The sequence below is a fragment of the Echeneis naucrates genome, chromosome 11, assembly GCF_900963305.1.
Source record: "Echeneis naucrates chromosome 11, fEcheNa1.1, whole genome shotgun sequence".
NCBI classification, from domain to species: Eukaryota; Metazoa; Chordata; class Actinopteri; order Carangiformes; family Echeneidae; genus Echeneis; species Echeneis naucrates.
In genome coordinates, this window is record NC_042521.1 from 10337002 (window position 1) to 10354862 (window position 17861).

Below are 17861 nucleotides of genomic sequence, written 5' to 3' on the forward strand. Positions count from 1 at the left end.
GATCAGGGCGAGGGGAGCAGCATCAGGGTGCAGGCAGGAGAGTTCAGATAGGAAAGAGGCTGCAAAAGTGATGTAGAGAAACAGCATGTCCTTGACTTGAGTGTCCTCTGAGGCACAAACAGCTACAGCTAGCTTGCAGAAAAGAGACAGCTCCCCACAGTCAGCGGACTGCTGCCGCACATTAAAGCCTGTGTAACCCTACAGGCTGTTGAGCTAAATTCACTCCAGTGAGGCTCAGGAACTGCTTTACATACTATGTGCATAGGTCTACTCCGCTGAATGGATAACAACTTTGTTTGGTATTTAGTATGCATGTGGCTGCGTGTTTATACGTGCATGTGTCTTTGATTCCTTTGACAAGCTAACCAGCGATATGGTAATATGAGGCTGCTCACAGTGTGTCACTGCTGAAAAAGTAAGACAACCACAAGCAGCAAAAAATTTTTGATCCCAAATCTGGACCATGCTGGTCCATGCTGAACCACCTGTCCTGCAACATCTTTTGAGTTTCATTCATTTATGTGACCCTCCCTCACTTTCTTGAAAAGATTTGGATGACAGCTGCGTAGAGAAATCATGAGCAGGCTTTAAAATGTCAGGATACAATGATGTAAGAAAGAAAAAACATGAGTTTTGCTCTTACTTATTGGATAGCACAATTCCTGCAGGGCAGCCTATGATAATAATACAATAAAAACAATGTGAGATCAGCACTGCCTTTTTTTATTGCCTCTATTCTTTTGCATGTAAACAGAGAAGTGACAGAGAGAGGTGAGAAAAAGTCCAAATGGGAGGACAGAGAAATGAAAGGATCGGGTTTCAAGCAGATTAAACCCTATTTGAGTGAAGTGCAGTATATCACGCAGGCTAAACGCTATCACTGCTGCTCCTCCCTATCCCCCTTTCACTCCTCCTCGCTCGCTTTCTCTCTTGAGGTAGTGAGTGTGAAACGTGATATTAGGCTGAATGATTCAAAAAGGCTCCTGTGTGAACTACTTGCTGGGATTTTCTCTTTGTATCTCTCTACCTCTCTCCTCCATGTATCTCTACATAGGGACGCATCAGCGCTGTATCTAATAAATTATGACACGTTTCTTCCCCAAAATATCTTGGCATAGATGGGGACAGACACCTAAAAGAATAAAGTTACATATATATACGTTACAGATCCTCTGAAAGCTGCAGTTCTTAAAAACTGTCATGGCACAAATTCTCTTACTTGTGTTATGTCCCATTGAACCACATGCTGCTATATCATATTCACCATGGAAATGGAAGAATTAACACACCTGCCACGCTGCACTTTGAGCATGGAGGGTGTATGAATTCTTCAATTCCTTCTCTTAAAGCTTTCTTTAAAATATATCGCAATAAGTCCAAAGTAAGTGTGTGTTTATGCTACTCTTGGTTTTATGTCTCTTTTTTTGCAATGTCACGTCTCCGTGTAAGTCCATGTAAGACTGTGATTGTGTGTCTCAAGACACCAATAAATGTATTTATGTGTGCACTTGAACAACAGAGGCATCATGTTTCAAAAGCTGAAATAGCAAGAAAAGTTGTGTGAGCAGTTGTGAGAGCAGAATCATGGCAGTCCACAGCTTTGGAGATCTCCTCTGATAAAATATCTACGCTGCGGCTTCCATAAAGCAAAGGGAATGAGGTGAAGAATTTGGGAAGCAGAGGGGATGTAAAAAAGAACAAACACCAGGGGAGATGAGTGAGGGAATAGAGCTGACAGCTGAGTGTCTATGTGGCGATGACCTGTGGATTGTATATGTGTTCATACGTGTGTGTGTGTGTGTGTGTGCGCGCGCTCTTGTGAACAGTGTGCTTCTCACCTTGCCTCCTGCGACTGCTGATCTTCCTGAAGCAGGTTCCTTCACACAACCGGTTGAGCCTCTGCTGTTTGATCAGCTCCATGATCTCAGGCTGGATCTTCTCCCTCAGCTCCCTGCAGATGCAGCAAACACACATAATTGGTTGAACTGAATTATCTAAATCGCGCCAGCTGCACCTGTCCAGCGTGGCAAACAGGCGACGGTGAGCGGCAGGATAGCCTACGACCTGCAGCAGTTAGCATGGGCTTCTGGCAGTGTGAAATCTTTATCTGTCAACGGGAAACAGAGAGAAAGAAGCTCAATTCCACACGTGTTTACACGTACACTCAGAAACATATCACATAGAGTCCCAGCAGGTTGATCTGTGGAAATCAGTGCCGCTCCAGCTCCTACTCTGTTCACTGTCATTTATTCATGCATCTACATGTGTGTGCGCGCTGCATATGAATGCGGAGCACACAACACTAGTCAGCATGAATTATGTATACTATCTGTCTGAGCAGCACTGCTCCCTATCTTTTCTTGTCTTTGTACTTTAGTCTTTTCTGTTCCAATTTACTTTTCATCCCTCTCCTATTCTAGAAATATGTAGCTTTTGATATGATTTCAGGGGTTCTAGGCAGAAGAAAAATTTGCATTTCTAATAGGAGATATACATTTCTTTTATTTCCTCTCTCTGATGGTCATGATAACATTTTTATCCTTTCGTTTCCGTGCTCTGTCAGCCCCATCAGCACTTGTCTCCCTTCATCCGTCTCCCTACTCGCCCTCCCTGTCTATGTGTTTGCCTCATCAGTGACTCCAGTCAGACATTGATCTGTAGTCAGACATTCACGCTGACATCTTTAAAGAAACAGCTACTGTAGCTGGGAAGGCTTGGCTCGTCATGAAAAGGATGGAAGGTAATAGCTCAACTGTATTACCTCTCATGCCTTCCTTTTGATGGAGCTGGAGACATAAGAGACTGTTTTTGGTTGAGGAGTTTACATGGTCTGACTACTCTGTCTTTATGGGAAGTAGCCCCTGTTTCATTCTAAACTTGCTCTTTCCAAAATGTGGAGAAAGTCACAGGCGACTGATATAATGAGCTGAGGTCTCGCATCATCACACCTCTATAAAAGATATACTCTGGGTGGGATCAGGCCTTGAAATGATTAAAGAAATGAGGCACCAAAACTCTCTTTCAAACCCTCAGTAAATGTGCAATAACTTCACAGTGCATTAGTAAAATTTTGCGCAGCACAAGTGGGAAACAGAATCAATAATGAATTGAGTTAAACCACTTTTCCCTCTAATTTTCTAGTGGTTGCATTAAAATTAAGCTGTGCATTAACATTTCCTCATTAGTGTTTCTTCTGTCGTTCTGAGCTAACCTGCTGTATTCATTTTTAATGTGATGAGGATTTTATTCCTTATATAAACAACTTTTGATAAATGGAAAACCAATGTCACAACACCTCCAAATTAAACAGCAACACGAGCCTAATCCACATTATAATAATAGACCATTCTTCAACTCAGAGATTTTGCGTGAGACACATCTGTGATCTGAAGCTCTAATCCCCTCCTATTCACCTTTAATTTATACCTCTGAATTCATTTCCTACAATAATTCATGGAAGAAAAACTGGCAGCAATTGTCGCAGGTAATACAGAGCTCCTTTAAACCTGTTGTCTGACATGCTCTGCTCATCATGTTTCCAAGTCATGACTGTGCTGTATTGATTGGAGGAAAATTCTACCCATGTGTCTCCTCCTGCTGCTGGGAGACTGATCGGCCTTTGGCACTCACTGCTTTGCAACATTTATGTTGTGGTAAAAATTTATAAAGTGCTTTTTCCATTTCAGTATCTGCTTCAATGTCCATATCTTATTACTGATTATTAGTGAATACGGTTTGACAGCTGCCTTTGAAAGGGAAGAAAACATGCTGTGATCAGATATACAGTCCTTATTATTATTATATTGACATTAGGTAGTTTTTCATTAGTTCCCTCACCTTCAGCTTTGTCCAGTAGGATAAATTGGCTTCAAAAGTTCCCAATATTGACTTAATAAGACCTTGCCTCAGCATTGATTACAATTCGAAGGGGCAAGCTCTCTCTGTAAAACGATTTTTCAATAGTGCCTGCTACTCCATTAAATGCAGGCAGGACAAAACAATGTTCTCCGATACAGAGACTGCATCCATGAATGATGTATTACAGACAAGCTCCCCTTGCCTAATGAGAAGGACGGTCATTAATGGAGCATTCACTAGGAATGCCATTTGCACACAATTTGAATTTAATGCATTTTTTTTTTTTAATCAGGAGGAAAAAGGCACAGATGTAACCCTTTTGGTTTAGCGAAAAAAGTACTACAGCGTTTTAATGACTGTGGCTCCTTCTGTAGGTGTCACTCATATCCTAATGTTGATCTTAGACTTGATCAGGTGGATGAACAGGGTGACTTTTCCACCATAAGTTTTGTACAGTAAACATATTGTCTCCACCTACGCTGCTGACAATCTACTTTAAAACAATTCAGGCTCCCAGTGTAAACCTTTGAAAAATTTGTGCATTTCCATTTTCACCATTTCATAATACTAGCCACTGACTGGCCAACTCACAGGATGGGACGGGACTGGAAATCTTCCTGATTCATTCTCTCTGACTGGCGTATCTTCAGGATCTCTGTGTAGCTCAGATTCTGCAGGCGACTTTTGAACTGGTCCAGAGAATTAGGCTTGAGAGTCAGTGCTCGCATGATCTGCTCCCTCACCACCTGCATTACCTGCAGAGAAGAACAGAGGCAAAGGAAGTCCAGTGTCAATGGGAATGTCATGGAGGTGCCATGTAGGAAGAGCATGTCTTCCAAAGACAGTGTCGGTACAGTCATGAAGTCATAGGAAAGCTGCTGTCTACTTCCTTTGAGTCAGGGGATGATAGAAACTAGTTTCCAAAAGGATTAATGATGTGATTTTTTTTTCCAGAACGCCAGCCCATAATCTGGTCTGGTGCACTGATCCTAAGGGGGAAACGCAAAGCTGAATAATTTAACTGTGGCTACTCAACTGTTAGCGTCAGTATCATACATCAGTAAAATGCATGAAAGAAGTTTTCCCATAATATCCTTGCAAGCTTATAGCATTAGTCTGGCTGCAGAGGCAAAACATGAGTGGTGTTCCAAGTCCTCAATCCCACATGAGGAGGCTTTGTGATCAATGATGGCAACAATGCAGTCAGAAAGTGTTCCAACACAGCATGTAACAGACTTCATGCATATCTGTATGAATGTCTACTACTGTCAGGAAAAAAATTAAGTCCACTCACACTGTCCTCTTTTGGAACGAACAGACAAAGTCTATGAAAAATTCATTGACAATTAACATGCACTGAAAATCAATCGGAAACATTAAACTTAAACAATATAAATAATGAAAAGTGAGCACGAGTAAACATTGATAATCCCCTCAACCAACATGGGCTACAAATGCAGAAAAAAAGGCATCACTCCACATTCGTGCAGATAAATGAATAGTTGCAATGGAAAACAGGGGATGCAAACAGAAGCAAAGAGGATGTCTGTGATAGTCTCTTATAAAATCAGATCTAAATAAAGAATAAGGATGACATGGCAACATGTCCTGAGGAAAACTAAGAGCTCACACATCTGTCATTTGGGTTCTTGATTAGAAGAGAACATTTGGTATCAACTAACTGACTCAATAATGAATTGTGTCTTTTTAATTAATTATTAGAAGATAAGCTACCAAACAGCAGAAATTCACTATGTGGATTAATAAAGTATTTCTGATTCTGATACTTTCTACTCCAACTCAGGAGAACTCATATTGCTTTCAGGTGACTTGATATTTTTGAGCCTGAGGACTGGATGAAACTAAACAGACCAAGAGCCCTGAACACAGTGTTGCTCGACTTCATTAAGATGTGAAATTGAGTCAATGCCTTCTTTGAGCCACTTATGGTGGCACCACACTGCATTTTAAATACAGCTAATAAACGGCCAATTCTCTCCAAAGCATAAAATGTCACCCCTCAGAAAATGAGTCCTAAGCTTAAATTTTCAGTGACAGCTGCTTTCATTTAGGGCTGCACTCTGACAAGTGATTAGCATTTTGCATTATTAGGAGTTAAACATTAATATAACTCAAAGGTCGATTTGATTTGTAAAGGAATTCAGCTTAAACACAAGAGAACTGCCTTGTTGCAAAGGTAACTGTTAACGTGCTGAAGTGATTCTAACACAAAGCAGTAGTTTCCTCTCATAGTGATTTACACAGCAGCTAAGAGAGCCAGGACTGAAGTGGGGCTTTAAATCCTTGTGACTCTACATGTGATATTTGCAATAAAAACAAGCTTGACTTGGCTCCTAAACATTTCTTGGGCCGAGCTGATCAGCGCTGTTGCAGCTTCTGCAGGCAGCATGATTGTAGACATGACACGCAGCCCTGATTATGGATCATCTTTGTTAGCAGCTGCCTCTTGGCCTGCAGAAGCTGATTCACTAGATCAGATAACACTGAGGTGAAAGAAAGAAACAGTCTTCCCTACTGTTTGCTTTGATTTTGCTATATTATTATACCGTATTTTCCTCTGTTCGCTGTTCGCCTTCTTGATCAAATATTCAAGAACACACGAGTATTTTAAGCCTCTGCAAATGCACTTCCTCACAATGTGATTGATTCTGGGGTATTGATAGTATTATGGATGATGTTTTCAGTGTATGATTGCACTTAAAAGTACTGAAAGAATTCATGGACTTAAAATGGTTGGATTAAAATTGGTTTGGCCCAGATTTCTGTAGTATACAGCCTCATCTGGGCTCCTCAATCTTCACACCCATGCCAAAAACTCAGGAAGCCAAGATCCCAAATATAGTCTTATGTAATTTTGTTCTTGCTGTTTGCACTTACTGCAGGGTGATTACTCATCAACTAGCTAACCTCTGGACTCTCACTAGTCAGACTAAGCCAGGGGTGAGAACATTAAATATAGAAAACAGTAATAGCAAAAAACAGAAAAACTAAAGATGGCACAGGACATCGAGGATAATCCTCTTGAATCAGAATTGCATTTGCTGTGTTAAAATGCATAGAGGACTGGTCTGGACTCAAAGTGCCCTTCTGGGATTTTGTACAGTCAGAGCGCCAAAAAGAAGAATGAGCCAAATTCTAATTGTAGCTCCGATAAACCCTGAAGATAATACTCAGATCCCACCATAATAAGACCAAAAGAAATATAAAATCATTTCATAAATGATTATACAATGTAATCCAGGGATTAGCCTTTGGAAAGCAAATATGTTCAGAGGCGGTAATCAGCGTATTTTTTTAACAAAAGGGCAACAAACTGACCTTACACAATAAACACGTGCAAAAAGGTGGCAAGAGTTGCATGGATTTATTTAGAATTAAAGTAAATGCTTTTGAGAAGTTCAGCAATGCTACAGTTGGGTTTCTAAACTAGTTTTAATGAGTCTGATTTGCCTCCCTGATTTATTTGCTAAAGCTCATACACAGTTCCACAGAAACGCACAAGTTCCATTTTAGTGTGATTTAAGGTTAACTGGCACTGAGTCTGATTCAGGACATCAGTGACTCAGCAGAAGCATCTTCTTCAAATCCCCTTTGACAGAAGATGACAGGAAGGAAGCAAACACCGTTCTGGTCGTGGGATAAAAAAAATCAGAGAGAACTGTGCAATGTCACAACGCGCCACAAACTGATGCCATCACAGTCTATAAAGGTACATTTTATGTGCTGTTTTCTTTGGTACAAGCTGTATGTGTGAAATGTCACCCAAAAGAGGAACTGTCTGCTGGACAGTTTCAAAAGTTACTCTTTTTCTGCGTACTTCAACCACAGTCATTAAAAAAGCAGGATCATTTTTCAGATGATGGTCGACTTCATGTTGTTCCTACACTCTTGAAGGTGCAACATGACAGAGAAACAAAATTACAAATATATGTCAGACACTACCACTAGAGGGCGAAGGTCAACAATTTCACTGCTCACCTGTCAGGACCTGGTCTAGGTGAGCATTAAAAGACCGTTCGTTCACAGCTCTGTCTGGTCTTTTCCATCTTTCTTTTGGGCCCTCCATCCATAAATACATCCCTGTCCATTCCTTTCTCAGCTACATCAACCGGAAACATATTTTAGTATCCTCTCACTCATGAATGTCAAATCCGTGCAACACCATTCTGTATTCTGCCTTTGTATGTGCTTCCCTGTGAACTGCAAGTCATTTTTTCATGAGGAGAAATTGGGGCCCTGCCAACAGCTTATTTACAACCCCCAGGACTGGCCTCTCAGCCGCAGCGTCACCTCCTCCTCCGTCTCCCCTTTGAGCTGAAAAATGTCCAGACGGGTGGAAGAGGCCACATCTTGCAATCATGCCACGAGAGATTCATCACTGCTGTCCACCACTTTTAATCACAGCTCACTGAGGTGCCTGTAATAAATTTTCACACGCATACACGCTTACAATGCTGATAATAAAGACTCAAATGAATTTATTTTCCCATTAAGATTACAAATTGCCTGTCAGTGTGTCTAGAAGAAACAGTCGTCTCTTCAGAAGCCATTTAGAAATGGAAGAAATAATATGAGAGGAGAAAGACAGACGGAGTTTGGATGACATTAGTTTCAGTAAAGATTGCAGATTGTAAACAAAAACAAATTCTTTTATTGTTCCTTAAAATTATGATTGCTCACTGACAGCCACAGCATACTTTCCAATCTTACCCTGATCTCCAGAGACCAGCTGCCACACAGCCCTGGTGTTTCAGCCGAGCCGTCCCTGGGGAATGTTCATTAATATGCCTTGTTTGCAGTCATGTCCCTGGCAGGAAAACAATTCTGTTGGCCCATGTGGCTTCACTCGCGCTAATTAACACTGCGAATATTCATCACATTTAAAGTGAACACATGGTCCTTTCACAACAGGGCGGGGGTGGGGGTGGGTGGGGGCATTATGAATATTTTATCTCCATCCTCCTCTTTAATGCGCAGAGAGCACCTTGGTGGAGGTGAGGTGATGTCAGTGCTGAAACAAACTCTCTCTCAGGTTAAATTTAGGTTTAGTTTTGCACTGACCTCACCTTAGCCACATAGCTGGATGGTCTAAGTGCATGACTATTCGTCTTTCTGCTTCTATTCTGGTTGATCCAAGTTTTACTGTATCTATCTTGTTCACCTTTATTTCTGTCTTTTGCTACATTCCCTCTAACACTCAGTAATCTCGACCAGACAGCAGGCCATCGTTCTTCTTGTAGCTCCATTGCAGGGATGTTAAATACCAGAGCAAGTGTCAGCAAAAGCAATTAAACACCGTCCCATGAGCCATCTAGTACATGTAATAATGAGATGGCTGCCCTAACTCATTCGCAGCACTCCTTTATCCTCGAGCTCCTCATCAGTTCCTTTCAGTTTCTGCTCAAACAGGACAGTTGGGCAGCACTTCTTTCCCAGAGTCGCAACACCATCCATCATTGACAACGTGTCAGCCGTAACAAATTACCGCCCCCTTCTTGGGGACCAATCAACTGTTGCTCCTGCTCCATTTACCTAAGAAGATGCTAATGACATCATTTACCAGCTGTCAGTCAAATGCTCAACTGCCACTCAAACCTGGGTGAAAGAAATCTGGAGAATGTGCTGAAGAGGCTCTTTTGTGGGCAAATAATAAGGTGGTAATCACAGAATAATGACTTTGTGGAGACTCTATGAAGGCAATCAAAAAGTCAATTTCACATGAAGCTAAGAGAATCATCGTAGAAGGGCATCTGTGCATTTGAGGCTTTGAAGCAGACAAAACATGCAAACATATAAAAAAGCGAATTCACACAGGAGCACATGAACGTTAACTTCTGTAATGGAGTCTGCTTTCAAAACACAGAGAAGACAAAGAATACAGAGACTCAATTTTCCCGTTACTGAAATGGTAATTCCATTTTACCTCCTATGCCACATGCTCAGTTAATAATTATCTCTTTCAAAGTTAACCATGATGTCACTGAAAATGAAACAATGCCACACAGATGGATATGAAAGGATGTGAAAGGATTGTTCCTTATCATGTTGTACAGAATGAGGGGAGTCTGGTCTGGTTTGTATTAAATTTAGAAGCTGATAAAAATGTGCTGAATAAAAATTCTAAGATGTGTTTTGGAAGCTGACAGAAAAAAGGACAAATTTGTGGTTGAAGATGAATGGTCAAACTATAGACAAAGCTTCTGTTATCAGTATTAAAGTTGTTAAATGATCAAATGGCCCCAAACACTAAACAACGGTGACACTAATAGAGTGCAGTCTACACTGGATCAAATCAAGCATTAACAACATGACTCTTGCTTGTGCACACACTATGCAGACACACAGACACAGCTTCCCTCTGGTTTCTTTTTATGAAACAGTAGTGACATTAATCTATGCCAACAATGCCAACTGTGCCGGTTTTTGCTATCCATCACCCCCATGGTCTGTGCGACGGGACGTTTGGTGGAGGCACAACAAAACACAGATCTCCATCTGACAGCAAACACACAAACACATATGGCTTCGCTTTGGTCACAATCCAGTGTGATCAAATGATTCCCTCTGGATTTAACGTGAAAAGGCTTCAGCTGAAACAACAGTGCATGATGCTGTGTGCGTCAGCTGTGCGGGTCAGGTGTCAAGGGTGTGACAGACATGATGGAAACAGAGATGACATTTGTAAGTAACACAAAAGAGGTGATGACATGGGCTACACAATTATTTGTTTTTGGTGGTGGAACTGCTTTCACCTTAGTAAGGACTGTTAAATGTGACAGAATCAACATGGGTATCATGAAGAGCAGTGAAATAGCTATGTTTCCATCTCACCAGTTTAAATGAAATAATTAGTTTATTAATTACAAGATATGTCTCAGTCTACCAACAGCAAATTAATTGGAAAACTAATTTTCAGACTGAATTAAGCAATGTAAAAGCATTATCCTGGGAACTGGGAAAGAATATGCTCAGCAATTTTCATTTGTTCAGATTTACCATTTTGTTTTGATCATTAATTCATTCGTCAAGAAAATAATCTGTATATATGATACAAAAGCTGTTAGCTGCAGCTTTGATCTTTCAAAGTTTCACAGCATTATTCCACATGTTTGCAATTCCACCTGAAGCACTTTTAAGATTGTTGATGGGACTTGTTAATGATGACCACATTAAATAGTATGGAATAGCAAGAAGGAGGCTGTCGGGCTGCCATTACAGACAGGATGAAGAGCACTTAATGCTGCCAAGAGCAGCCAAACTCCCAGATTCCATTTAGTATTTTCAGCTTTTCTTGTTAGATTTTCTTGACAGCCCTGTCATGGTTCTGGGTTAAGACTGCTGACAGCATCTAAGTGGAAAGGCACCATTTTCATCCATTAAAATTTCAATTATGTATCTACCCTCCATGGCTCTGATGTAAGGACTCACTGTCTGGATAATTAAAAAAAAAATAAGACAGAGCTGAAGAAGATACATTTAAGTTAGAAATGCAGAGAAAGGTACACCTTTCCTCTGGTAGTGAATACCTACGAGTCCTGTTTGACAGCACTGAAGAACACCAGGGAACATCACGCACTCTACTGAAGCCAAGATTGACAGATTTTCTACGCACATACAACTATTGCAGAAACGTTAATTCATTCTCTCTTGTACTTGGATCATACAGTATGAACAGGCACCAATGCAGAGAATATATATATACACACATACACACACTAAACCCAGTTGGCCACCTCCCTCCATCAGTCCCGTTCCTCCTTCTGCATGAGTGGTGCAGGTCAACGCAGGCTGTTGCTGCCAGCTGTTGTTGCCATGTTTAGAGGCCCAGTACTGCACGCCTAGACAAAATGTCAGAGGAGCTCTTTTTCAACAACCAGCTCCATGTGAACTGCAGCACAGTCCATATGGATGACTGGAGAGAAAAAGCTTCCTGGAAACAGCTACTTACGGTTCGTCCATCAAGAAACACTGATGAAAGCCAAGCGCTGACCTTGGTTTGTGCACTGCATTAAATTAATTAGTGTTTTATTATGACAGAGTTGTTGCAAAAAATATGAGCATTAATTGCACCAGAGGGATGAGCAAATTGTCTGTGATTGAACATGGACTGAAGGAAATCAAAACAGGAGTTTCATTATATGAGATTTGCCTCATCAGGGACAACTTCCATCATGGAGTCAAGAGATAATGCATAATTTCTGGATAGGAAGACCATCTGAAAAATCTCTTTCTCACACATTTTTGGAGCTGAACTGGTGGAATAAAGTCATTCAAGCTGCCCATTAAAAATGCACAAATCATCCATTTAGTACACTTAGCACATTTTCAGACCGAAAATTTTAACATTCAACAGTGTGCAGCCACTTTGGCTGTCAGAGAGCTGATTTTGACAGCGTATAACAGGATTCAGGGACTGAAGGGAAGAGGAGGTTATGTTGGCCGGTTCATTGCAATTAAGAACGTTGTTAAAATGCATTTTGTGTGGCCCAGCTCTCTGATCCTACCAGGATTTTAGTAAAAAAATAAATGAATAATAATAATAATAATAAATGAATAAATAAAAAATGCAAGCTTGGCACAGTCCAGTGTAACCCACATAGCATTCTATAATATTAGCTGTTGCGAAGTGCTACTCTCGCAAGTTTGGTCTTAAGCATCAGCTACTTTAACCAACAGAGGTGTGGATTTGACCCTTACTTGCTCGTCTTTTTGTTGCTGATGGAAGACGGTGGACCATCAAGAAATCACCATGACTGAAGACAGAGAACCTTTCGTGTATGTCGCCCTTCCTCACTTGCATCAGCACCCCCACACCCCAACAGATAAAATGCTTCAACTTAAAGCCAGTTTCAAAGATAAATCAAACGATACCAATGATAAGGCTCACTATTGTGGATGCATGCAATATCCCATCATGTATCCACAGTAAGTTGCACCCACAAAACACCTTTGTGGGGTCTTTTCCTTCTACGCAATCTGTCAGTTACACACTGTGGACCACATATAAAAATGTGCACACATCTTCCTAGCAATGCTCACTTATTTATAAAGAAACAGACATAGATAAATGAATACATGGATAAAGAACGATATTAGAAGACTACAAAATTTGTTTCTAACTGATTTCCAGTTAGTTGTGGTGGACAGGAGACAACATGACATCCTTATCTCAATACACAACAAAGCAAAAATGTTAGCTCGGCATCTCTGCCCATGCAACTTTGACAGTTTGATGTTAATGAATCACGATCTACTTGGTCTGATTAGTGATCTTAGCTTTTGTATTCTCAGCGTGAGTGGACTAACGCTGCCTGAGATTAGAGATGTTCCTCTAGGCACACGCACAAACACCAGTGAAAAAAGGTCCCTGCATAGACACAAAGCTTGGCAGTCACCCACTACTCCTGCTACACACACACACAGAGGATAAGAGAGGAGAAAACACCACACATACACAGATTTGTTATGGCGCATATAGAGGAATAAATTTGTGCACTGCCCAAGTGCGCATACACGTGCAAAAACAATAAAGCAAACCTTGTTCAGGGAGTGGGAGGTAAGGCAGCCAGGCAGAAAGATATAAATAGCCTGTCTGAATTCAACAATAGAGGTGGAGGAGGGTTGAGGGACAAGAATAAAAAGGAGGAAAAGAAAGAGAGCAAAGGGAAGACAAAAAGAAAGAGATTTAATAGATTGGGAGGAAAAAAGAGGGGTATGGAAAGATCGAGGGGTGAATGAAACCAGTATTAGAAAACAGCAGGTCGAAGCAGGAGAGGAGAGGAATGGGGGAGGGGCTGATCTAGTGAGTCCTCATACAAGCCATACATCGGTAAGCCATGCACCGGTTCATGCAAGGCACGACAGCAGCAGTCATGGTTGCTAACATATGGCAGCATGTGCGATGCTTCTGCCAACTGTCCCAAGCTGCTTCCTCGAAATCCAAACACATCCACAACAAAACCTTTGGCGCCGGGACTGGCTTCTTTACTGTCACACCACTTCTGACTGGATGCACTAGCACCCATTTCATTATGTATGCATTCATGTTAACCTTCTGGCAATGTAGAGGAACTGTTGTATTGCTAAATAGCAGTGCTAGAAACCATTTGTATCAATATGTATGGGGCTTAATTGATTTGCAGGCACATAAAGACTAATACTACATGACATTATTCTTCCGTTGAGCATTGATGAGAGGGTTGCTCAGCTACAGAGTCTGGGGCTTTTGAGGATTTCTGTGTGAATAATCTCACATGGGACAGGTCAGTCTTCAACGTGGCTGAACAAAGCAGATTATCCTCTCTCCTCTGTGTCACCCCAGGCCACAGCAGAAATGTTGAATACCAATAACAAATGGGGCTTTGCTTTACATCTGGGTCACTTCATTTAAGTACTCACTCAGAGAGACCTATTACGGCCAAGGTTTCTGCTCAGAGGCACTTTGAGCATTTGACCGTTTAGGAAAGAGCCTTCAACATTTTACTCTTTCTTTTATGATTAGGTATAGTTTGACATTTTGTGAAATGAGAAAAGATGTGTGGCTCAATCCATCTGACAGCTAACTAGAATCGTTTAGCAAAAACTGAGGCTAGCCTAGCTGTCAAATAGTCTGGTAAAAGCACACTAGTAATTGTTAGCTTTTTTTCTTTTGTATGACTAAAAAAATGACAAAAAGAAGAGGGGAAGCTTTATTCCCCACTTTATTCAGAGCGCTTTGGAGATGCTGGTTTCCTGTACTAAACTGTCTCAGGATGCCAGCTTATACTGAATGAATAGATATGGAAGAGGGAATAAATTTATCACTCAACTTTCTGCAAAGAACTACACTCCATACAATGGATGCAGAAGACTCCATGTGGATATACTAGACCCCTTTCAATTCGACAACTGTCGTAACAGTATGCAGCGATAGCATCTATTTTGCTCTAGACCCCGCCCTCTCCCACCTGGACTGCAGTAACACCAGTGTGAGAATGCCATTGTGGACTTCTGTTCTGCATTCACCACCATCTTCTCCCCCAAACTTATCACAAGACTCAATGGGCATGTGGGCATCAATACCTTCCTCTATAGTTGGATACAGGACCTTCTAACTAAAAGTACCAAGTCCTTCACAACCCTCAAAATGACCACTAACCTTCCACTGGGCTGTTTCCTGAGCCCTCATTTCCAGCCCCCCTTCATCTACACCAGGACACTTGTACAATCCTTATTAGCAAGATCGATGTGACGGCCCACAGGCAGGAAATCCAGCAAATGGTCACATTGCGTGTCCGCATCAATCTGTCCCTGAACACTAACAACAACTGTACACACTCTCGTCCCCATTCTCAGTGTCCAGAAGTTTCTGGATGTCCAAATCTCTAAATCTCTCTTGGAACCCTGGCCAGAAGACCTCACTGGTGGCCAAAACTACTGTAGGCAATGTATCAGTGCAGATTTGTCAAAAGCACTTTTCACCCCATCACAGATGGTTTGCCCTCCTCTTCTTTGGGAGGCGCTATAGGATTCTCAGTCACCCACACACTTACTACTGCCAGACTGCACATACATTTACCTGACTGTTTACAGTCCCACACACCAACACACATCAACAACACTGTCCATGACATTGTGACCTGTGGTGTATAGACATGTCTATATCCAGCTTTTTTTTATTCTAAATATAGTATTTACTAACAATACTTATATTACACCGGCACAACCTATTTATATTTATACCTGTGCACACACACGAGAGCTGCTGTTCATATTGGATGCATCTTCATGCATTCACATACAAACCTCAATGCTATTTACATGTCCCAACATATATGCACATCACTCTGCATTTGACTGCTTTTTGCATTTCTGATTAGAAGCTGAACTCCATTCTGTTGTTTCAGTACTTCCCCTGTGTACAATAGCAATACATATTGACTCTAATCTGATCTAAAAATCCGGCCGTGGCAGTATTTCATAAACTCCTGTTCTACAGCTTGGGACTGACCTCACTCTAATCCTGTGTCCAACCCCTCTGGCAAAACACCGGTTGAAGCTTATCCAAGGCTGAGAGACACAGTGAGGAGAGGACAGGAGCAATAGTGGCATTGAATTCCTCTGGCAACAAATGTTGGGTGTTGGTGGAGTAATCCCATTCACAACAACAAAGCCCAACCCCCCCCCCCCACTTTGCATGCACAAACACACACACACACACACACACACACACACACACACACACACACGCGCACACACTCTCACTGTACACTGGAATACAGATGATGCCTGGGATATAATGAGGGGATGTGTGTGTGCATGCATGTAGCCGTGGGTGTGCGTTTCTGAGACTGGGTGAAATTGTAATCTAACAGATTATACAAATGTGTGTGTTAATGAAAAGACTGCGATCTGGGTCCTTGTCTAACCAGTTTACGCCTCACTGAGTCTACAGAGCTCTTTCTCTTCCTCTTCTGCTCGGTCCCATCTTCTTCATCACATCGTGCCTTTTCCTCTCTTCTACCTCACTCCATCCTTCTCCCTCCCCTTCTCCTCCTCCTCCGCAGACAGGCAACAACACAAACACTTCCTCCCTTACTAACACCACCCCTCACTCCATCCATACATGCTAACTGAACACCACCCTCTCTTTCTCATCCTCACTTCCATTCTTAATACTTACATGTCACCTCCATGTTTCCAAGTATGGTGTGACACTCTCCACAGTGACAGAGGAATCCTTGTGCTTCTGCCAGAAAAGGAGTTTTGAGTGCTCGATGGGAGACAGGCTTGGACGGGGAGCAGATGGCTCCTTGGAAGAGCAGTCACGCTGATTGTGGACAGTTAGCTTCAGCGTTAACCACAATAAAGGAAGACTAGTCTGTCGGCACAGCTCGTGTGCCGCCTCCTTTTACCTCCTCTGCTTTCCTGTCTTGGCTATTTGTTCCTCCAGTTTTCCTGCTTGACTCTTTATTAGCATATTATCTTTAAACAAGAAGATTTCCTGCTTCCCCTCTGACAAATTCTACCTATCTCCCCCTCTACTACTATATTTTTCGATGCCTCACTATCTGCCTTCCTCCCTCCCTCTGTGACTCTAAGAGCATCAGCCAGGGTGCTCTGCTTCGCTTATGTTGATCTCTGGGCTTATGTCCTGATTGGACACACGCCATGATGAGAGACGCCAATAGTGGTGCAGCAAGTGGATCACATGATAAGTGTGTACGTGTATGTGTACCGAGAGAGAGAGAGAAAGAGAGGTTTAGAGGGGAAGGGAGGGAGGGATGAGAGAGGAGGAGAAGAAGGAGGAGGGGTATTTTGAGTGGCTGCAAGCCACTACATCGGTGAGAGATTTTCTTTCCCCCTCAAGCTCCTGAGCAGACAGAGTCAGAGGCTTTTGTTTTTCTCCTGTGGGGAAGAAGAGAAGGAGGAGAAGCTCTCGGCACAGATGTTTGGATGAAGAGACGACAAGCAACCGTACAAAACAGAGTCTCTGATAGACTGATGCTCAAATACACAAGCCTGCCTACATGCAGTAGAGAAGTGGCTCCATCACACAGAACCAGAGCGAGACCAGTGCAACGCAGCAGTGGTAATTGGACAGGGGTTGCTATGGAAACAGGGGAAACGGTTGCTGATGGGCAGAGCTGTGGCCTGGGAGCATCAGACCTGCCTCCATTAAACACACACACATACAGAGATCATGCACACACAGCATAAACACACACGCACACATCTTGTTCTCTGTAAGTATATCGTTTACTAAACATATTTAGAAAGCAAAAAAGACAGAATACTGAGTGGGTTTTTTCATAAACTGTGTGTGTGTGTGTGTGTGTGTGTGTGTGTGAGATAGTCAGAGAAATTTCAGCCTCTGTCTCTGCCTTAAATAACCATGCATTCCTCTAAGACCCAGTGTCTGTTAATGTCTGTGTGTGGACAGGACAGAAACCTGGTCATCCGTTAAGAACCAGAAGCTGAGAGAGTCATCAGGGCATGCTAAC

The 17861-nt window shown here is 42.0% G+C and overlaps 1 protein-coding gene across 3 annotated transcripts in view; it reads right to left on the reverse strand.

Moving 5' to 3' along the window:
* elmo1 (engulfment and cell motility 1 (ced-12 homolog, C. elegans)) overlaps window positions 1–17861 on the reverse strand; it is a 69470-nt gene that overhangs the window by 8368 nt on the left and 43241 nt on the right. For all 3 annotated transcript variants that reach the window (XM_029513692.1, XM_029513694.1, XM_029513693.1), the window contains 2 exons: window positions 4450–4613; window positions 1839–1951 (listed from right to left, as the gene is read on the reverse strand). In XM_029513692.1, the coding sequence (XP_029369552.1) occupies window positions 1839–1951; window positions 4450–4613 (277 nt within the window). The remainder of the gene's footprint in view (window positions 1–1838; window positions 1952–4449; window positions 4614–17861) is intronic.